General features: G+C 39.7%; 2 protein-coding genes across 5 annotated transcripts; one reads left to right on the top strand and one right to left on the bottom strand.

Moving 5' to 3' along the window:
• Positions 1-1,166: 1,166 nt before the first annotated feature.
• On the bottom strand, positions 1,167-20,839 carry brd4 (bromodomain containing 4). Of its 4 annotated transcripts, XM_029836894.1 has the most exons (20): positions 20,692-20,790; positions 15,691-15,755; positions 10,234-10,621; positions 10,011-10,148; positions 9,796-9,931; positions 9,361-9,701; positions 8,474-8,881; positions 8,267-8,395; positions 7,611-7,835; positions 7,301-7,530; positions 6,834-7,162; positions 6,605-6,700; positions 6,141-6,524; positions 5,071-5,862; positions 4,859-4,965; positions 4,631-4,781; positions 4,423-4,550; positions 4,111-4,316; positions 3,526-3,832; positions 1,167-3,389 (listed from the first exon to the last, which is right to left on the bottom strand). In XM_029836894.1, the coding sequence occupies exons 3-20, from the start codon at positions 10,477-10,479 to the stop codon at positions 3,321-3,323; spliced, it is 4,422 nt and encodes a 1,473-aa protein (XP_029692754.1). In that variant the 5' UTR covers positions 10,480-10,621; positions 15,691-15,755; positions 20,692-20,790; the 3' UTR covers positions 1,167-3,320. The 4 variants fall into 4 exon arrangements, with proteins under 4 accessions (XP_029692754.1, XP_029692753.1, XP_011602365.2 ...); XM_029836893.1 differs by lacking the exon at positions 15,691-15,755 and having other exon boundaries at positions 20,692-20,839; XM_011604063.2 differs by lacking the exons at positions 15,691-15,755; positions 20,692-20,790 and adding an exon at positions 14,858-15,594 and having other exon boundaries at positions 4,429-4,550.
• A 655-nt stretch (positions 20,840-21,494) lies between these two features.
• On the top strand, positions 21,495-22,918 carry pet100 (PET100 cytochrome c oxidase chaperone). The gene is made up of 4 exons (XM_011604064.2): positions 21,495-21,643; positions 21,791-21,877; positions 21,963-21,995; positions 22,287-22,918. Exons 1-4 carry the CDS (start codon positions 21,617-21,619, stop codon positions 22,374-22,376), a joined length of 237 nt encoding a protein of 78 aa, XP_011602366.1. The 5' UTR covers positions 21,495-21,616; the 3' UTR covers positions 22,377-22,918.
• Positions 22,919-22,999: the final 81 nt, after the last annotated feature.

Consider the following 22,999-nt stretch of genomic DNA (forward strand, 5'->3'; position numbering starts at 1 on the left):
TGTTCAGCGTTTGAACCTTTGCTGCCATCTAGTGGTCACAATGAGAATATGCAAGTTTAATCAAGTTAACGTCAACGCAGGGTAAAAACTCAAATGCAACTTCCTGTAACTGCTAAAATAATAACAAACAGCTTTCCTCGCAAATTGACAACAGAACTCAAAGGCTTACACCGTGTGACATTTGTCTTCTAAAAATGCCGTCGTTATATCATCATATATTTTTAATATTCCTCCTTTAAAAAGCTACCTTAAAATGTTATTGTAATAACAGTTTCGACAATAGTATCAAAACCGAATGATATACAGCTCAGAAAGCAAGAAAGAGACGCTATAAACATTAGTCTCCAAGAAATTCTGAACTCGCCAATGAACTATTAGTCCCAATTTTATGAACAGAAGTGTAAAAAGAAAAGGAATACAGATTAGCTCCCCTCTGTACAAGTACTGCCGTCTAGTGGACACGATGACGTACTGCAACGACGTTTCAGCGTCAGATATTAACGATATTTAACTTTGTGTAAATTGTGTAAATTACCTTGGTGTTAATTAACTAGGAACTCACAAACGTACGCGCGAGCGAGCGAGCGCACGCGCACACACATACAATCATATATGCGTCCAATTTTGATTTTAGTTTTTGATTTGTTTTATTTATTGGAAAATTACCTACAAAATGAATGCGGATTTTCATTTTAAACGCTAGAGGGCAGCAAAGGTCCACACAGACTTGTCAGGCCAGAACCAATTAGACTTTAAAAAAAAACTAAGTCGATCGTTAAAAGGTCATTGTTTTTCTGAAACAATGTGTAAGCAAATATAATTTTACATTACTTTTTACTCTGACTTTATGAAGGAAGTTGTTAAAAAATGGTTTAGTTGAATCAGTCAACCTTCAATTGAGAAAGTGTATTTTAAAGAAGATATTTATTTACCGTAGAAAAGGTTGTGCATAATGCTCAATAATTGAGGAAAAAATGCCAAAGATGAGTTAATTTTGACAGGGCATAACTTAAAAAGAAACCAAATATGCTGAATGGCTGGGACTTGACCTTTTCATCAGCATGTGTAAAACAGGTTTGACAAGGAAAATCTATAAATAATTTTTCAGCATGCCAGTGCAGTTATGTACAAAGAAAATTAGAAGCATATTTTAATTTATTTTTTTTATTTTCTATAAAAGAGATGAGTTTATTCAATGATCATAACAGATTGAATCATAACTTGATAGACCACTCACATATCAAATGATATTAGAGGAAATGGTTTCAACAAAACCTCCAAAAACAGAACAAATGTAGCACAAAATAAAATACCTGAATAAAACAAACTCTGGGCTGAGCTGCAGGTCAGCACATTCTGTGTAGTACTCATGGCACAATATGTTCAACAGTTACCATGGAAGAAAGGGGGGAAAGGCTAAAAGGAATGAAGTATTTTATCCTTTCAAAACTAGTCTAATTACAATTGTTTATTGGTGGATTTTAAAGAACTTGAAAAGGTGACTTAATCACGGAAAACAGTCCTCCGTATGTCTTTGTTCTCCTCAGTTGAACATTATCTACCTTGGAGAACAGGCCTCCCTGCATCACACTTATAAAACCCCAAAAATTCACAGCCATCCAAATTTACAGTCACACTCACCGACCAGACTCAAACGTTTAGTGTGGCAAAGCTGAAACTACCTAAAATATGATTGAACAAAATGAAAAAGTAGATGTCAAGTGTGTACACTCGTACAAGTCCAGCTAAAACTAAATTTAAAACCCGAATATTGACAACGGGTAAAATATAAAATGCTGTCTTTTTTTAAATTATTTTTCTTTTTTACACACTTTCAAACATTTTCCACCCTTCAGTTATTACACCACTAGGTCTCCAATCGCCCCTTCACCATTCTTCCTGTAGTGTAATATAAACCAACGAGAATTGCAATACAATACAGGCACTGGAGAAGAACACCATAAGACAAGTGAAACAGATGCGATGCATTCAGATTTCAGCCCATTCCCCCTCCAAACAATGTCTCCAAGAACAGAAGAAGAACTCACATCAACTACTATAGAACAACAAATATTATAAATCAACTGTTTATGTATTTTTTGTTTGTTGATTCTTTATTTGCACTGTATTCTCAGTTAATTTGACTAGTTGATCGAAAGACCTTCGGCTTTTCACTGACCTCACGCTACTGACCCGCCTGAACAGCCCCTGTTGTCTCCAACTCTCATCCTGATGATCCAATCAGAAACAGAAGCAACCAGGAGATCCTATTTTTGTAGCTGGTCCAGTAGTAAGAGGCCAATGATCCAGACAAGTTCGGGATAATGTACCAAAGTTTAATACAAATACTGATGTGATGACGTGTGCTGAAATAAAAATCCAACTAAAGCTCAGAATCAGCTGGACCGTTCCCTTCTGCTAACAAATCACTGTAGTCAATAAAAATACAAGACAGGTTGACAAAATTTATCTGATTCCATTTTTAATATATAATTTTGGAACTGTGGATGCATATATATTAACCTGTTGTGTTCTGGACAACTGAGCATAAAGATAATGGGTAGTTTGGCATAGACACAGTTAATGGAGTGTGTTGGTGTGAAGATTCAAAGTTCTAAAGAGGAAAATGATCCAAAAACTGTATTTTAAGAAAATACTTCTTTACAGTAGATATTAGGTGATGAAAAAAGCTCTGCACAGTTCCTAGTTGTAAATATTATTGGTTCATCATGTGCACAGGTCACACATGATAATGGTCTGTTTGGGGAAGAAGTGTAAGGCAAACTGTTCACTCTTCCTTCTCTGCTGAGACGCTATACACCATTTACAGTATGGGACCACCCCACCCGACCCCAAGATTCATGTGTTCACTGACAACAAACAACTCAAAAACATAAAAGACCTATCTTCTTCGCCACCTCGCTCACCTGGCAGTTTTAAAACACCACTGCGCAGTGAGTCGGTACAAGATCAGAGCATTTTATAAGATAACTGGGATGTGTTCACTCGGTTTATTGTTGCTACCACACACTATAAGAGACCAGTGTGACCAAGGCAACTGTGCCAACAGGCTCCTCTTCCACCTGCTAGACAACGCTGTGCTACCAGCAAGTGACAAGCTAACAAGGGTGAAGTGAACGCAGACTGCATTTGTAGTCCATCTCTGAGGGCTCGTCACGTCAACAGTGTCTCTGTCCCTCCGTGGTAGATTAAAAGCTTCTCTTAAGGAAGTCTACATCTTCCAAGTGTTATCTTGATTTTTTTTTTGTTTTTGTTTTTTTAAAATCCTTTTTGCAGTTATGTCTCAGTTCCTCCTCTTCTCAAAACAAGTTCTCCTCAAAAATAGCCATTAAGTCACTTTGGAAATTCATATCAATAGTTGCTGCCATCTGGAAAAGGAAATGAACAAAGAATATCTTTAAAATTTATGGTCTTGATCTCATTCAAGAGGAAATCAGAGATAATAAAAAACAAGCAGTTGTGGCAAGTTGCCTAATTATGACCATATCATAGAAATTGACTCACCGCTTCTCGCCTTCTCCTCTCCTGCTCGCGGCGGCGTGCAATCTCCCTCTGCTGGTCTAGTGGGTTCTGCGTGGCAGGTTGCGGCGGCGTAGGTGGTTGTGGCGGGTGTTGGACGGCAGCTGGCTGCGGCTCCGGTTGCTGCTGCTGCTGCTGCTGTTGTTGTGAAGCAGCCTGGATCTGCTGCTGCTGCTGCTGCTGCTGCTGCTGCTGCTGCTGCTGCTGCTGCTGCTGCTGCTGCTCCAGACGCCTGCGAGGCTCCTCATGGACCCTTCGGCTAGGCTCCATGATGTCCTCATCATCCCTCCCCCTAGAAAACATTTAGGCCAATAAATTATCAAATAAGTCTAAGATGTACGAACGCATATACAATTGAATCTAACTTTATGTATTAGTAGGTTATGATCTGTATTTAAAGATCATCTGTTTTACTAATACAGCTAAATGTGTTTAGTGAAACCTGTAAAAATTGGCAGAAAAGTGACAAGACTCCTTTTTATGTTTTCTATATCAGGGTAAATTTACATGTGATTGATATCCAGACAGCTACGAAGGTTCGCTATATAACCAGTCCTTTGGAGACCATACCGGAGTTTGTCCTGCTCCCTGCGCAGTCGGTCTTTTTCTGCCTGCTCAGCTTGGGCTTTGAGAGCTTTCTCTCTCTCCTCTTTCTCCCGAGCAGCACGGCGGAACTGTTCGAAGCTGTCACTTGATGATTTCACTGCTGATAAGGGTGTTGATGTGGACTTCTGTGCGAGGCTGGCCCAAGAGCCCATGTTTTTTAATTTCACGTCCTGAAGAAAGAGATTATTTATTTACTCAGATGAAGTAAAACAGAATAAATTAATGTAATGTTACTTGAAACCAATGTGTTATAGTGGGAACAAAGATTCTACGCACCTGTACCTTTTTGGGAGCAATGGGAGTCTTGGAGTCTTGTTTGAATTTGTCTTTATCTACAGATGACGGTGGCCCGCTGGGCTCAGAGGAGCGGATGACAGGTTGAGAACTGTCCAGGGACTTCAAACCTGCTCAACAAAAACACACACAGCCTTAATATCTTGTGCACCTCCTTCCAGATTGAATGTCAGAGGAAAATGGTCCTCACTTTGTTGACTGTGGCCTGGTTGTGAAGGCTTGACGTCAGGATGTTTATGATGGTCTGGTCTCATCGCAGGGTTAAAAGACTCTCCCCTCATAACTGGTTGTGGAGGAAGCTTTTCCTCCTTCAACGCAGCTTGACCCGCAGGAACCCTCTGCTGCAATATCAAGCAGATGGAGTTATAAGACTGGCGAATATCTGGTGACAAATGAGCACCGAGTCCAGGTTTCTCACCTTCTTGGGCTGCATGTTGTGTGGTGGGGACGGGTGAGACACGGGTGGGTACTGAGGAAGTTGTGGGGAATGCATCATGAGAGGTGAAGGGTTGTCCCTCAGGTGACCTGTCAACAAAACAGGGAAATATAACATTTTATTTATCGCTGTTAATGTGCAGAAATACTTGCTTCAGCAGCCACCATTATCATTTATCTTCTTCTGAGCCTTACTTGTGTTGAAAGGGTCTGCCTTGGTCGTCCGTGGTGAGGGTTGTTCTTGCTGCTGGATGATTTGCTGTGCTTTATTTGTGTGTATCTTATGCTGAGATTGCACAGTCAGTCCAGGCCCCTGTTGGTAGTTCATTTGCTGTGGCTGTTGCTGCGGATGCTGGGTGTGTTGTAAGTGTCGGGACTGATGTAAAGGCATCTGTTGGGGGGCAGACTGATGTGATGGAGTTGGCTGAGGCTGGGAGAGAACAGGCAACTGTGGAGAAGCAAGTGCGGCTTGCGATGGGAGCTGAGGTTGTCCCTGGACAGACTGCAGTAAGGTGGCCGGTCCGGGTTGCTGCTGCTGCTGCTGCTGCTGTTGTGGCGGCTGCGGCTGCTGTTGCTGACGAACCTGCGTCTGCAGAGACTGCATGGTCTGCTGAGGCTGACGGTTTTGTTGGAACTGCTGCAGATATAACTGTACTTGGTTCAGAGGTGTTGACGTCCCTGTGTCTTCGTCGTCCTCCAGCAGCATCTGGGGAGGCTGAGAAGACAGCAACCCCTGGGGTGTGAGTGTGGGAGGGGACATGGGTCGCTGGTGAATCGGCTGAGGGGGATGAAGGATCTGAGGTGTAAGCTGGTGCTGTGGTGGTGCAACAGTCTGAGGCTGGAGTTGCTGCTGCTGCTGCGGCGGCGGCGGCGGCAGAGTCTGTTGCTGCGGAGGTGGTGCCGTCTGTGGTTGTGGGGGCTTCGGATGAAGAGGTGCTGCCTTGTGACTGGGTCGAGAAGGTTGTTGGGGCATGGAACTGTGCAAAGCTGTGGCCACAACAGGTCCCAAAAAACAAAAGCCAAACAATCACTGAAAAATTCTTCAGGTTTTGTTACATTTCATCTTAAACCAGGAGTCTTTTAATGGCTACAATAAAGCAGAAATATGTGGCACAGACGTAAAACAATAAATAAAAGCAGTAATGTTTCTGCTGATATTCCTGAAGCCCTCTTGGGACTCAGTGAAATGTGTGAACACTAACGATCATTTAATTGTGTATCATAATTACAATCCCAAAATTACAGGAAACCCCCGACAGCCTTACCTGGAGAGGGGAGGATGGGTTGCTGGTTGAGGAAAGGGTGGGTTTCAGGGGAAACTGGCCCAGCAGGATGCGTGTTGAGGTGTGGAGGTGCAGGTGGGGAACTGCTGCCAGCGTGGTGAGGCAGGTGCATATGAGGTTGGCCAAAAGACGGGAGGGACTCAAAGCTCGATTCCAGTAACTGGGATGACTCCAGAGCAGCCACTGGAGGAATGATGAAGCCAGCAGGAGACGGCTGATGTGGCTGCTGTTTCAACTGACTGTTGGCCTGCAGGCTTGCAGGTTGGGAATGAAGTCCATGTTGTGGGACATTACTTTGATTGTGAAGGTGTGTCTTTTTCCCCTCCTTCACAGCCTGACTTTTCTTTTTATGGTGTTTCATCATTCCTGAAAAAGGATGATTCTGGCAATTAAATGTGTTTGTCCATTTACAAACATTTTGACAAAATACATTTGCTGTCAATTACCTGTCGCTTCAGCTTCACTGTCTGAGCTCGAGCCACTGCTCTCTGAAGAGCCGCCGTTTTTCCTGGAGGTAGCCATGGGCTCTACAGGCTTCTCAACTGCCAAACAAGAGCCACGCGTTCAATACCACAGCAATTACAATGACCACTCTGGTAAACTGACATTTTGAGTACAAAAGAGAATGAAATGTTAATAAAAGTGTGACTTGGTCCCCTTGATGGAATAACTCACCTGAAACCTTTTTTTTTTTGCAAAGGCAGGAAGATACATATCGTTCTAGTTCACGCAGCGTGGAAGGCTTCAGAGTCTCAAAGTCAATCTCAATTTCATCAGGGTTTGAGTTTTTGAGCGACGGCTCTCTTGTCTGGATAATATGCACTACGCGGCCAAGCTTGTCACCCGGAAGCTTGTTGATGTCTAAGCTTAGTTGCCTCTTCTCCTCATAAGTCATAGGTTTGCAATTTTCCCCTATAGCCGACCCAGGTGCACCGAGGTCATCATCCAGGTTAGGAATCGGCTGCAGGTTGGCGGGATGACTGCCTTTCAGCCCTTCCTTTTTACTACAGAGCCAGACCACATTATACAAGGAAAAAAGAAACATTGCAAAGGTTACGGGAAATTATGGCAATCTTGTGGCTAAAGAAATATCCAATATCAAGAGTTGCACTAATACTGCCTCACATTAGTTCAATACCCACCCAGGTTTTTTCTTGGGAAGTGATTCTTTGTTGCTATTATTATTGGTCTTTGTCTTTTTAGAGAGCTGTGAAACAGGGGTAGAATCCTGGATGTCGTCTACGAGGCCAGCCATGACTCCTTTCTTTTTATGCTTGTCTTTTTTCTTTTCTTTCTTTTCCTTCTCTTTTCTCTTTGGTTTGTTGGTTTGTGGTTGTGACAGGGCAGCCAGCTGCTCATGGACAGCTTTTAACTGTATCAAGAAAAGAAATAGTTCTCAACCAAGAGTAAACAGGAGGGGAAGCGCACACTGAATCTTGTCTGGTTAGTAACCTGTTCTTGGAGCTCTGCTAATCGTTGTGCCCGCTCCTCTTCAGAGTCATCAGTGGAAGACTCAGACTCAGAGGATGAGTCACTGGAACTGTCTGATGATGAGGCAACAGGAGGCGGCTGGGGCTTAACAGGGGCTGGGTGGTGAAGTGTTGGAGCTGTAGCAGATACCAGAGATTTGCCTTCAGGTTCATCTGGCATCTTGGCAAAGCGCATCTCAAAGACATCCTGCAATATTAATGCACACATAATGTCTTAGTTAATCAATAAACATGCAGCTTTGATCATTTCTATTGCAGTTATGCACAACAATACCAGACTTCTAGCTATTTCAGACTTTCACAAAAAACAAATTCTTTCAAGTTATTTGATATATGGCTACATTCAATAATGCCATCACAGCAGACTCAGCATGTAACATAAGTGTAGGCTTAAAATACCATCCTATACCACCTGTGGTAGAATTCTACTACATTGTATAATATTATTCCAGACATTTCAATCACTATGAAGCATGCTTCAATGTGGTCAATCTCTATTCATAGGGGAAACCATCATAGAAGATATTATGGTTGATTTTACAAAATCATTTCAAATATAGATACAATCCACCTCTATATCCTCAGACATAAGTGCTTGCATGATTTACTGATGTTTACCTGCAGCTTGCGTGCCATAGCTACCACCTCATGGTCAGGTGGATTATATTTGTAACAGTTGGAAAACATTAATCGTACATCAGCAGCAAATTCCTGGGGTTCCCGGTATTGCCTGTTCTCCAGCTTGGCCTGTTAAGCATATTAATATTATTATTTGTAAATCTCTTAACTTCTTGTGATATTGCTGTCAAACTGATTTTAGCCAACCTTGATCGTACTGAGGTCCATTGGATGTTTGATAATATCGTGATAATCGTGAAGACCCAGAGCATCTGCGTCAACAGGTTTGTAGAACGGCCAAGCGTAAGCAGCATGCTTCTTGGACACCATCTCCCTGACCAGGCTGGCACAGTAACCCAACTGATCCAGTGGATTGGGGCTATGGCCTCCACTAGGACCACTCATTCCCATTCCCATTCCCATTCCCATCCCCATCCCCATCCCTATATGATGCTGGGAATCTGGAGCTTCTTTCTTCATCAGCTTTGGAGGCCGAACACTCCCTCGTCTCGGTAGTGTCTTTCCTGATTTAGACTCTACTGGTGATGATTCACTCAGCTGGTCATTTGCCGTGGGTGTTGTAGTGTCTGCTTTCCTTTTCTGGCTTTTTCTTTGCTAGAAGTGAAAATAAAGGAGAGAAATTGGCAAAAAATAAAAATAAATGAAGATTTTAAAACTTCATTCAGCATGCCTACAACTTCATTCATGCCTAGCCATAATAGAAAGCTTTTTAACTTTTAGCTGGACAAAACTTACCCCACTCTCTGTAGGGCACTCAGGATAATGGCAATTAAAAATATATTTTAAATAGCTTGAATTTAATTAAACAATTCATTAGTAATATTGAACTGCATAAACATACTGTAGTTACATGTCACCTTTACACAGAAGTGTTTGTACACATATGGAAATAATTTGCCCCTGCAGTGTCATTTAAGCAGCATATACGCTCATTGCCTTCAGCCTTATTTTAAAGATGAATCATCTGACTGTGGAATGTCATCATGATTCCAAAAATATGTTATTTGTAATGGAACAGGCTCGTTAATGTGCCAAAAAATGTGACTACTCGTCAAAACACACTTCCAACTTACTTTGGTCATAGTTATAGGGTTCTGCAGCATCGGAGCAGTACTTTGTATAGATGCGAGAGGGATGGATGTCTGAGCAGGAGGAGGCACAGAAGTCATAATAGGACCTTGTGGAGCACAGTCTGATTGACCCAGGCAATAAGGAGCTCCGAGTTGTGGTGCATGGCTGGATAAGGTTGGGGGCACATGGATTGGCAGGGCCTGCATTAATGGCTGGGGAGGTAGTGACGGTGGGCCCTGCAGTGGTACTCTAATTTGAGGTGGTGCTGAGAGATGTGAAAGACCACGTGTTTGAGGAGTTGTGGATGAAGCATCAATTATAGCCCCTGGTTTCAAGTTATGACCTAGATGGGAAAACAAGGAGGACTCATAAATATTCCATTTCATTCTTTAGGATGCACATTAGGCTGAATGCACTATTAGGGTGAATTCCCTTACCTCCATCCTTGCGGCCCCGGCCACGTCCTTTGCCTGGCATCACAACGATCTCAGTTTCTTCCTGCGGCATTTCTGTGACTTTCTGGAGGAAAACCTTCTCCAGAGCCTCAGCCATTAATACTATATCATCTCCTGGCTGAAGGGAGATGCAAACAATGAATAAAGGTTGAGGCAAATGACAATATTTGTCACATTCAATGGCTTGCATTTGTTACCTTGTTATATATGTAGCAGTTGGTAAACATTGTGTTAAAATCTTGGATACATTCTTGAGCATTCCAGTAATAACTGTTCTCAAGCCTTTTCTTGATTGTTCCCATGTCCATAGGGGTTTTGATTATTGTGTAGTAGTCCTGCAAAGATTGCAATAGACAGTTAACCTCAAAAACCTGAGCGTGATATTTTTTTGCGTGAACGATAACGTGGAGCCAGACTCACGGGCAGGTTAAGTTTTACTGCATCGACAGGTGCTTGAAAAGGCCAGGCAAACTGATGTTTCCACAGGGTCTTCAACACCATCTTGAGAAGGAACTGGAGCTGATTTGTTTGCCGCTTCGGCCTGTTCAGGTTAATATACTCTGGGGGTGGGGGGTTCGTTCCATACAGGACCTGCCCCTGACTGCTGCTGCTGCCTGACATCTGTGCTGCATCCAGTCCATCCCCCATTTTGACAGGATTGAGCATGGGCTCGGGACCCAGAATGGGTGCTTGAGCTGAAGCAGGGGCAGGGGTATTGGTGTTGGCAGAACACCAGTTTAGTCTTGGCCCCGGCACAGACTCCACTGACAGAGCACCACTGATCCCATTGCACTCCTCACTGGACTCTCTAGAAAGAAGAACAGCAACATGTTACTACCAAGTTTACAATAATAATCTGCAATGTTATTTAAAAAAAAATAAAAATCATACTGAAACAAATGATGGATTCACGAGGACCGCTGATATTGTATGTAATGTCAAGTTCATGCAAAAAGAAATAAACTGAATTTCTTTCTGCTCAGTGAGAGAAAAACCTTAGTCACATTTGCTCTTGCATACAGAAAAAAAATACAAGCTCTATCATTGGAGTCATGCTTTCAAGACACTAATAGATTCAAGATGATCTATATATATATTTAGAGATATGACTACAGGATCTCAAACTAATATATGGTAAAACCATTTCACAAACTGTAAGGAGTAGCGTATCTTTAGGCTCCAAATATAGGCATTTATGGATTTGAACAACACAGAATGTATAAAGTGCACTGAATTAACAAGTCTGTTCAGCCATCCCCAAGTGCCTGATGGGTAAACTGCCAGTGAACACTTAGTATTATTGTATGCACATATTTCCATCATAAAAAGAGATTTGTAGGGATTTTTTTATCCCTGGAGATGAAGATGCTGGAGATGGAGACATGTAAATCTTTTAAACTATTGATTAATCTGGTTTCACCTCTTTGAACGTGCACGATCATGGCTGAATCTCAGTTCCTTTCACTGCGTGTAAATACAGAGTAAATGTATAAAACAGTATATTTTAACTGTCTTTCCCACTACTACTACTCCTCTCAGCCATATTTGTCTAGGTTTTGGAATCAAGTTAGATTTATTTGTTTGAACTTTATATAAAATGCTTTTCTGTTTAGAACATGATTTCTATTAATTAAAATTAATAGTGTACGTCTAAACACGTATTCATTTTACAATGTACCGAATTTCCCCAGGCATCTCTCTTACCACTCCATGATCACATGAGCGATCAGGGGATACACTACATCAACGCCACCGTGACAGTACTGACTATTTTTCATGTGATTATATCTGGGTGGAACAGCAAGTCTCTTATGTAAAAACAGTGGATTTGATCATTAAAAATATTTGGATTCCGTAACACACAGAGACATTTCTTCCCACACAGAGAATTTCTTGGCTATAATTTACTACAAATCTGTTTTAAAGTTTTTCAAGCCATCTGCTTACAGTTTCTGCATTTCCTGCATAGTTTTGAGCTCTGGCAACACAATCTGACCTTTGAACTAGACAGATTCTAACACAGGCTACGATGGAATGTCTTGTTCCTCGAGAGGGGGGTGATCAATCCAAGTCATTCTGGTCATTTGAGCAACACACAAGCAACAATGCAACTAAAGCAATCTTTAAAATAATTATTCATTCTGTTTAGACATAATAGTTGTAAAATCACAATAACTTGGAAATGATAAATTTCACCCAGTGCTCATTAAATTAGTAAAAGCATTCAGTACAATTACCACTCAAATCCCAAAATGCATGTTTCTTACGTTTGTCTGAATGAATGCTGGGAAAATTACATTTCAAATAAAAAATATTAAAAAGGAACCTGTTTTGCATAAAATTTGAACTGATGTACAAAGAGGAACTCACTGCTTTCATATTGACAGAAATGCATGTTTGGCAGTTTTAAAGTGGATCACATCTATGCAGGGCCCTTCTAAGAAGTTTTCTTCATAGACCTTAGAGCACCTCCTCAGAAATGTAACTACACGTAATCACTAAGAGTGCTGGAATAGGAAAGCATTAGGTCAATAGAAGAAATACTCAATAACCATTAAAAGTCTTTTGCTTGAAAGATTTAGAGAATATTGCATTTTATTCTGAGTGCTCTTTTATGTGTTATATATAATGCTAATTAAAAGTGCAAAGGATGTTACCTGATGCAGTTACGCAGCATAAAGTTACAACAGTTGGATGTATGCAATTTCTTTATTAATTATTTAAGAGCAGTATGCGCATAGTGGTCATTTTCATGAGGCATGTTAGTTCCATCTGAGTCATTCATTGAGTGTCAGAGTGCTTGTCTCTGGTACTCCTAAAAGGAAGGGGTAAATAATTAATGCCTCCAACATAGTGAGGCAGTAAATATGACTCGCTGCCTCCTCACAAGGGCAAAATCTCCTGAAATACACCTACAAATATATTTACAAGCAAGTTTTGGTATTATAGACACACCAATATTGTGTGCTAATAAGAAACCTCTCCAACCTTCCCAATTATAATGACAAATGGATTCCACGCTTGATGGAAGTATGAACAGCAGTGTCAGTCAGTCTGTTGCGATAACATACCTGTATGAGTCAGTAGCCATAAATAAGTCTTTGCAAACACCAAAAAATGAGGTGAATCATCACTGCCTGGCTTAACTGCAGCCAAACGTCTTCCGATTGGGTACAAGATGGACTCTTTAAAATGCTACACGATATTCTTTCCAAAAGCAACACTTCTTCAACTCCCAAAGGGCTTTTGTTACCAACTAATCGGAGTGTGTGCAAGACACACTGTGGGCTGAGAAGTCTAACTCACAGATTTAGTAATGTTGCGGCATTTTCCTAGAGAGCAGCTTGAAAAGAATATTCAGGGATGCCCACATCCAAAGCACATTTCTGTCCATATTCCCTTATCCAGTTTATGGATGAAAGGGTTATATAGCTTTCCAAAGCAACTGTGGTTTTGGACTATATATACAAAACTGGTGTGACCGGAATCAAGTGCTTTTGCAATGGTTTTGTTAGTAAGTGCAGAACAACTCTCTTCAACAGCTAAATCTGTCTCAATTCACTGTGCTGCTTAGCTGAAGAGGGAGAGTGGGCTGACAGTGACCTAGTCCAAATATAACAACTAAATATATTATCACAGGCTGCTGCTTCAAAGTTGTGAAGCTTACCATAATCGTCTAACGCTGGCCTTAATTTCACTACACCGAGACAGCTCCACATTATCTAAAAATCAACAATGGCTGGTCATGAAAGGGCACTACTGCTAGTGGTTGCCATTGAAGAATGACTGAAGTCCTCACCCTAAGTCCATGTAAACAGTTTCATTATCCCTTAGGTGCCTTTTCAATATGTTTACAGATTCTATCATCCACTTGCAGATTTTGGTACACAGAATTTAGAATTTATGTTTGTTTTTTTATTCCATCTTCTCTTGACCTGTTCAATCATGGGTAATATTGGTTTTTGCTACCTGCTCAAGTTAAAGCTGAATGTTATGCTGCTAGGTTTAACCATGTATTTGCATTTCTGGCCACGTTCATGTTGATGTGAATTTGTATATGTACAGTTATGGACAGATACTTGTCCTTACCCACAACAGTAGGGAAAAACTACGATCAGAAAGTCCATAAGGAACTAATCTAATCTATAGCAGGATACCAAAGTTAAGAAACTGGATTTTTGGTTTTAGTGGAACTATGAGCCCATAGGCTTATTTTTAAGAATTTACTTGCAGCTAATAAAGGAAAATTATTTCCTTTCTGTTTATATATTTAGATACATCCTGGTGATTGAGTTCACTCTAGACTACCACTGTTTTCTACAGAAAATTCAACTTTTCTGATGATTGATGTGTCACTCTCATTAAAGATTTGAAGTACTTTGAGTGATAGTTTAAAGCCAAGATTGTTTATTTCAACTACACAACTATGCATGTTAAACACAAGATAAGTTGTGGAATATGGAAACAACTTTTCTGGATTTATCTCATCTATGTCAACCAGCAATTACAGAAGAGATTAACCTTTTAGTAAATGGTTTGAAATGTAGCGAGGTTTCTCCAGTATGATTCTATCTTTTATGAGTCACTATGTGACCACACAAGCCAATACAAGAAGGCCAACCATAAGTCTTCTATTACAAAGGAAAGGCCCAAGGATTGGCAAGCCATACCCCACCAATATCAAAAGATATTTTTACTACTGAGACACACCGTAACCCCCTTCTTCCTCTATCGCCCCCTTCCCCCATTCAACCCCTCTCTCATCGGGAGGTAGGACCATGGCCTCTGGCAAAAACCTGGATACAATGCTATTCACAAACTGAAGAAATCAAATTTGGATTGTTGTGATGGGACATGGAACTAAAGAAATTGTGTCAGCCACACAATTGTCTGAATAATAACTACCCCAGGCAGACTGTCTTTAATTTGAACTCTACTGTTTTTTTTAAATATGTTATTCCATTCCCCCCCCAATAACATGCTGATAGTAAAGATTCAGTGATTCCATTTCAAAATGAGTAAGAATCTAACCAGATAATGTTACCTTTTCACAGAGACTGAATGTGCAATTTTTTCCAAGAGGGCATCCAGTTTTTGAAAATCCAACAAATCATTTGACTTGGCATGCATTTTGTAATCCATTTAAGAACTCCACTTAACAAAAAAGAAAAAATAGCACAAACAAATGAAGGAGAAGTTTGTTTTTCCGTTTCTTCTCATCCGGGAGAGATTTATTCTTCAAGTTCCAGTAGGTGTCCAAAAATTCCACAAAACATTGCGTAATCCTTTGTGTGGTCCAAGCAAAGTTTGATGGTGGTTGTTTTGTTTAAGAAAAGGTATGGAAACACGAGGTCCGGGCAGGCAGAAACAGATTTTGAAGCCTACAGCCACCAGGCTGTGTTAGCTATGTGAACCGGTCCTCTCTCTACCCCATCCCCCTCTCAGCAGTACAACGGCCCAGTTGCCACAGGCTCTTCGCTCCATTGTGTGTCCTCTCTAGGGCCTCCGCAACTTAAATGGACACAAGATGCAAGCAAAAAGTGAACTAGGAGAAGAGTGGAAGGCATGAGAGGGTTCCGATAAAATCCAAGAAGGGCACTTTATTCCATAAGCGTGCTCTCCCCCTCTTCCGAGCAGAGGCAGAGTAGCATGCAGTTACTCAACAGTAAAAATGGCTCTTCTGCTTCCTCATTCAAGAGAGCCTCAACCCACATACCCCTCCCTCCTTCAGTCCTACACGCTTGCTCATTCCACCCCTCCCATTTTTTCCCATCAATAGCTTGATGTCCTTGCTCTCCTCTCTCAGTTTCACCTTAACACCCCACCCCCTTCCTGCCTTGTCTTCTGTCCATTTCATCATACCCCACCCCCACTCACCCTCTTCCTTCAGTGATTTGTATGTATTCCTTTCCTTAACAGGAAAGATGGCTCTTGCTATCCATCTAGAGAGGATACACACAAACAGACACAAATATGTAAAATGCTTTTTTTCTTCAGTTAGCAGTGAAGGGGGGGGCTTAATTTAACTGGTTCAACATTTTAATTGCTGGTCTCACAAAGTAACAAACAATAGTATTTTTGTTACATTAGCATCCGAATGAGAATTTAATTACCCTAAAGATATGAATGTTTGCTTTTTATCAAAAAACAATTGAAATAGTTGTCATTTCAGCCCTAAATAGAGCAGAAAAATCATTCTCATTAATAATAATAATAATAATAATAATAACTGTAACCACATCATTATTAATAAGTTACTGGACTTTGTAGAAGGGGAATGTTGAACTAGATGAAGGAAAACTATAAAAGTGGTTCATTTGGGGTGCTACATACCAAGCAAAACGCCCCTTGTCCCAAAGAGGCTCAAATAATAACCTACACAACAACATTAATGACCACCCACAGTGGAGCAGGAAAATTAAGTTAAATAATAATTAGGAATCCTTTCTTATTAGGATTCTAGTCCAAATGTCTGTGTATACCTTTACTCCTCCACCTTTACACCTCATATATTATGTTTGTATTAGCTTAACAATTTAGAACTCCAAGAAACAACAAATGCAACAAGCTATCACATTAACTCTACACTACTCTTCTATCCGATACAACAATGACACCTCTTTCCCTGCTACTAATGGCAGGCACGTTTAAATTTAAATTACTAGTAAGATGAAGTTTCTTAATAGACAAAGACAGCATTGGCATGTCTTATATATCTATTTCTGTTAGGCTATCCTTAAAAAAGAAATAATAGTTCCGGCTAAGAAGTAATGACAACATAGTGACATGATGGAATCAGGCACTGAGAAAGTCATCTGGTGTTTTCCATAAAATAGTGCTATAGCACTTCCTGTGTTGGATATGATATATATTATAGTAAAAAATGCATAGGAAACTTTAATATACAGGTGACACACTTATCATTTAATTTACAATCTTCTGACACATTTAACCACGGACACACATGCACACCTCACATTCACTGATGTCAAAAGCACAGGTGATCAGATGAAGGTCAGCCACAATGTGAAGTAAGAGGTAATGAGACTGGAAAATACAATCATGTGTCTGTCTTACCAAATGAAACAAATGCTTTATCTGCCATCAGAAACTCCTCTAAGACACACTCCTCAGCCTATGTACCGTATGCATAATTCCCTGAGACAATACAGCAGCTGCTAGAGCTACACAGCCCTGACCTGCAGAAATTCAGCAGGCTTGCGTTGCCACTAGAAGGGTGTGTGTGTGTGTGTGTGTGTTGGGGGTGTGGTATTCAGAGAGTGAGGGAAAAGGAGATGGGTTTCATTTAGATTAGGGGTTGGAAAGAAGGGCAACGATGCAGAGATGTAACTGCACGAAAGTACGAGAATACCTTCATTAATCCTCAGTACTCATCAATAGTAGAACACCCCAATAAACAAAAATCTAAAAGGACATTAAGTAAGATTAAGTAAGTAAACAAAAGAAAATATATCCGTGCAAACTGGTGTAGAATAAATATATATTTACAAATTGAAAATAACAATAAATGTAAAGATAGTTGAGGGAAAACACTGTGTGAAATCCAACAATACTTCCACAATAATAACAATATTTCCCACCAAATTTAAATAGGAATCTATTTTACACTTTCCAGAAACAAAAAGGTAACTTAATAAGTCAAAACAATTGCATAAAGCATTAGCTTATATATATATAGAGTAAATCACATTCTTTCAGGAAAAGCTAGTCTATTAAAAAAACTGCAACATGCACTTGATATTATATGTGGTATTTCAAGTCTTTCTCCTCAATGAACAATATAAATTGCCTCATATATGACTTGCAGGAGCCACCAGTTCTTAAATGCTACCTACAAACACAACAGCTATACCTTATTTCTGCCTCATTATGCAATTTATAAGATCAGAATCATGGTGAAAGATTCAAACTTAAATGCAATTGCAGGGTGTGCTTTTGCAAATACGATTACAATTGCATAAGATGCAGTGATTTTATTTGAACAGACAAATATGAATCTTTACACATTAACAACCTCTGCACAGACCATGCTTGTTTCAGGTGCTTTAATAGTGAGTACTTCTCTGCAACGAATGCTACTGTATGGCAATATTTTAGGTACAGTGACAATTAAGAGAAACAAATCTTATGTGGCAAAAACTATACAATGATATAACCTTTTCAAAACCAGCTCATATGTGTCGAAAATAGATCTCCAAATATATGTGCACACATACAGACACACACACATTTATAAAAAATAGCGTAACAGAAGTGCCCCACTATTATCATAGATGGTAGTTTTTTTATCCTTTATTTCTCTGGTGAGTCCCTTGAGATTAAATCTCTTTTTCGAGGGAGACCCAGCCAAGACAGCACACCATTATAAAGTACAGAGTTACAGTAAAACATAAAATAACATATGAAGACATATACAGAGTGATCATAAGAAATAAAAGAAATAAAAAAGCACTGGCACTTGTCATTTAGACCGTTTAAATGAATTTTAAAAGCTTCAACAGAGGTAAAATCACTGATCTGTTGGGTGTTCTGAATGTTATTCCATGGACAGGAAGTAAATTACCAAAATGCTGATTTGCCAAGTTTGGGGACCTGAAAATGCGCTAGTGTTTTGATTTTTCCCAACATGAATAACATGTCAAAACTACCAAAAATCTACATTTTTCTTAACCAAAAACATAGCATATTGCTGTCCAGTTGATCATACAGCCTCATCAACCAGTATCTACATATCAGAGTTTTGAAACCTGTGCTGACAATAAAGATTCTATATTTTTGCCACTACAGAACTGTGCTAAGCAATAAAAGGGAACTAGTGTGCCAGTTATTTGAATAACAGACTTTTTTTTTTATAGGTACAGCTGACAAATGTCTGTAACCACAAAGGATCAGGGAGTTTAAATCATTATCAAGTTATCTGCATACAGAGTATATGTATGACAAACACCGTCTCAGCTTCCATAATTGTTATAGAATTACAATGATTCCATATTTGTTGTAGTAGTAAAATAGTTTTTTCTAGCGTAATTAAGATGTTCTGAAATGCCAATAAAAACCCAGGATCCCCTGGAGTGTCTACTAGATTCATAATTTGGTATTTTGTTATATTTACAGTAAAACCAAGTAGAAAGACATAAACATCATACATTTTAATGTAATAATTCAAAATGTTTTTATTATTTCTGAGTGAGAAAGATTACAAATCAGATTATCATGGCAATATTCAACAGTATCATGTATCACATTTTTCAGACATTTCTAGCCCTCGTCAACAGTGACCATTTCTAACATGCAAAAGTAAAACATGAAAAATATTCAGATATATAACACTCTTGTTCATTCAGAGGTCATTCATAACTAGGCCAGAGATGGTATTACCATGGAAACTAAACCCTTGAGAAGAGAACCTAAAAAGATTCTATAAACTGCTAAAAAATATGAAGCGAACAATGTTTTAAGCATTCTGTACCTGTGAAAATATACAACGCAACCTCAGATAAAAGCCACAGACCCCCCAGATTGTTTTAAATGATTTACAGTACATTTAAGGGAAACAGGCAAAAGCCTGATGACAACAGCCAAAAATTGTCTCATCTTCATTCTACAATTCTTTTGTATATATCCATATTTGACTGTGGGCAAACGTTCACTTAGAATATATTTACATATAAAAGTATTTCATAGAAGTGCTGATGCCATTTATTAATCTACAAGCACTACATCCAGGACTTTTTCATTGATTGCTGGTGTATCATCAACTATTAAGGTAAAAATGTAATTATAGCCCCTATGCCTTTGTTTACAGAAATGTGTGTAAAATGTAAGCCATTTGATCCAATGTATGTATTCTAGTTGCATGCTTAAGTTTATAAGTAATCAGGCTAATTGAGAATATTAATGTGACTGGAGCCACTAGCATTGTGATAATTACATTTATGAATGCAAATCTAACATAGACTGTTAATGTTTACGAATGAGGCCTAAAAAGAGTATTTCCACAATGACCCCCCCTTAAATGAAAGGGTAAAAAACAAATGCCATGCCTGTACAACTGGGAATGTGCAAGTAACGGGCCTGTGCACGAATGATCTGAATACACAAGTCTGGCGTAATGCCATTGTGTCTACAACATTTTAACACAAAGACACTGCAAACCTAAAGACATCTTTATTGGATGAAGGCCACGTATGTTTCGATAAATATAACAATGAAACGCAGTGGAGTGCGAACAGAGTCGAAGCACCAATATCCTGACGTTAGGCCACGGGGCATAGATTATTGCCCGTGTTTCGTAATGGACGCCAGATCATTGCATAGCAGAACGGAGCGGGGGATGCGGAAAATGTGTTACCCATATCATACCAGGCTATGGCATGTGGACATAGGCTAACGATGCAGTACTACGTTATATTATCGACTTCACTCATGCATTTTCTCCAAATCACCCCAGTCTGAGTGTGCGCCATCATCACGGTGACGGCGTCACCGTCTCCCACACAGCACAAGATAGTCGACGAGCATAGTAGCCGTAAGACGCTGAACAAGGTGATTGTAGTAGCCTTTACCTGGCCATTTTCACTAAACCTTCGGCCAACGGCTGCTGAGATTACCAAGGAATTGTAGATAGACATACCACTTATCAGAGGTTATTGTGTCTTTTCACTATCAACTAGCATTAGCAGTTAGCTAACTAGCCGGAGCAGGCCGCCGTGCAAGTGAGCGGTAGTAGGCACCGGGTATCAGCGCTAGTTCTTACATCTTTACAATGCTAAGACTAAATCACTGCTATGTATTCATTACATTAGCTAGCACTCACAACACGAGTAGTGGAATAATGGTCAAAACATAGGCATTTACCTGGATTTATCAGGTTGCCAGAGCGCGCGGGATCTTTCTCTCCGAAGATCCTGAACACCTCTCGTTGTCGATGACGTCACACGTAGGTCTTTCGTCGAACACGTAAAGAGCGTGCGGGACTTCAAATACAGCCGATAGAATTGCTGTGCATAAACCTATAGGCGATCGGTAGAGGGTATATAACACCGTGTTTGCAAAAATATGATGCAAATGAGCAAGACACGGTCACATGAGCTATTAAAGAGAAAGGCAGTCCATAATTTTCCTTTCATTTTCGATCTCAATGTAGTGTCCTTAAACTGTCAGAAACGTAGAGAATGCATCGAAACACTTGGTATTCTGTTTCCTATACATGAGAAAATGCAGACACATTTTACATCATACTATTGTAAAATAAATGGTGTTTCTCATTGTTCAACGTGAATAGCACTATTTGAATTATCCTTCATACACGGACCCTATACGTGTGTAATTTGAAATCGTGGTGCTCCAACTGCATTCATTTATAGTTTACCTTGAAATATGAGTAGAAGGTTCAACTTTTAATGAGCGATAATTTGCGAATCTCACCTAAAGTGTCGAGTTTTAGAACAGTGGACGACAGTCTGTCGTTATAGCGCCTCGCAGTGGACAAACTACCCGCAAGCGCAATGGTGAAACCGGTCACAAAGTTAGTTACGATACAAACAAATTATTCTCAGATTTTTACCCAGTGACTACGATTCTTATTCTGTGTTGCTTTAGGAAAACAATATGTTTTTAATTAGGCTTTTTAACTGACGTTCCTTGCACATAATGCGCATGCGTGTCGGCTGTTGAGCGATTGGACGTTAAAGAAACCCGGAAGCAGTGTGAAGGTCTTGGGCAAAGTTGCAGTTTAGATACGATATTTCGAATGTTTTAGAGCTGTGGTCCATGTGGGAAAATGGGTGTCAAGATAGAAATATTCAGAGTAAGTAGTACGTTTTTAAGACAATGTCCAATTGCGTTTTGGTGTGCGTGATTTCCCCCCGTTTTGAATCATACATTTTATAATTCTAGCAGCAGGCTAATAGTGACATGATGTAATGGTTTTTAAACTGGTTTTGTTTTCGAGCAGATGATGTTGTATCTTTCTTTTCCTGTGGCCATGTTCTGGATCTCAAATCAAGCAGAGTACTTTGAAGAGTACATCGTTAAGAGAAAGGTTAGTAATGCTGTAAAATTCATAATCACATGTTACTCTGTGTTAATGTTATGTGACGCGTTTGTTCTTATTTTGCTTTATCCAGAGAGAGATTTTCCCCCCCGATGAACAATTACATGTAAGTAACGTATTCAGGTCATGGGATTAAAAGACAAATGACGGTGCTCTTGTACTTTAATTACAGTCTCCAAAATTATGAATTATTCTTTCCATTTTTTGAAATATTCCCCCAGCCTCACCAATCCTCTGCATCTTCTTCTCTGTCATATAACCTACCCAATGTCTATATATTTATACATATATATCCATATATGTGGTCTGGGCCTTCCTCTGGGTCTCTTGAATAACAGTTCCATCCTCAGCATCTTTCTACCCATATTTTTACTGTCCTTGTTCTAATTGTTTTCAGAGAAAGCACTTGGAGGACTTCAAAGAACGAATGCGTGCTCGTAAAGAACAGCAGAGGTTAAAAGAGATTTCTGCAGAATCTGAAAACTGAGGACATTACATAGGAGATATGCTCTCAGCACCACCAAAGGAAGCTGCATGTGGAAAATGCATGCTTCATGAAACCTGTGAAAGGAAAACACCTCAAGTGTGCGCCTGACGTTTTAATTTCATATATAATGTAATATCCAACCTAAATTAATGTAATTTATTTGTGAGGCTGTGTACCTGTTCTTGGCAGTGATGGCCAAAAGAAGAACTTCTTTAGTTTAAATAGCTGGAGTTGCATAGCAGAATAATTTTTTACCCTGTTAATGGAGATAATTTAGCAAAATATAACATCTTAGCTCTGCCTAAGTTACCAGACTGATGTATAAAGTTGGCTGTGTGGGGATGATTTAGCCCTTTAAGATATATATTGTAAAATATATTTTTCAATGTGGTTAAATGTTTTTGTATTCAAGTCATATTTGTTTGTTTTTTCCAATTGCTTAATTTTTCTTCATGGATGTTTTATTATCTTGTGTGCCTCTATTACACACTTACTATTCTGCAATGCAAACAAACTCTTCAATTATACTATCTAAGCTGTAATCATTGTTCTTAACTGGGTTCAGTGTTTTCCAAACAGAACTTCCACTTTTGCCAAACAATAACCACACTTCTAACAGTTCA

Source organism: Takifugu rubripes, chromosome 5 (assembly GCF_901000725.2).
Source record: "Takifugu rubripes chromosome 5, fTakRub1.2, whole genome shotgun sequence".
NCBI classification, from domain to species: domain Eukaryota; kingdom Metazoa; phylum Chordata; class Actinopteri; order Tetraodontiformes; family Tetraodontidae; genus Takifugu; species Takifugu rubripes.

Bases quoted from the DNA above. Each gene is read 5' to 3' on its own strand.
- brd4 (XM_029836892.1), bottom strand. From the start codon at position 14,955: ATGGATTACAAAATGCATGCCAAGTCAAATGATTTGTTGGATTTTCAA. The intron at 10,622-14,857 runs GTAACATTATCT...TCTTCTTTCTAG, and splicing joins CATTCAGTCTCTGTGAAAAG to AGAGTCCAGTGAGGAGTGCA. The intron at 6,701-6,833 runs GTGAGTTATTCC...CTTGTTTGGCAG, and splicing joins CAAAAAAAAAAAGGTTTCAG to TTGAGAAGCCTGTAGAGCCC.
- pet100 (XM_011604064.2), top strand. From the start codon at position 21,617: ATGGGTGTCAAGATAGAAATATTCAGA. The intron at 21,878-21,962 runs GTTAGTAATGCT...TGCTTTATCCAG, and splicing joins AGTACATCGTTAAGAGAAAG to AGAGAGATTTTCCCCCCCGA. The intron at 21,996-22,286 runs GTAAGTAACGTA...AATTGTTTTCAG, and splicing joins CCCCCGATGAACAATTACAT to AGAAAGCACTTGGAGGACTT.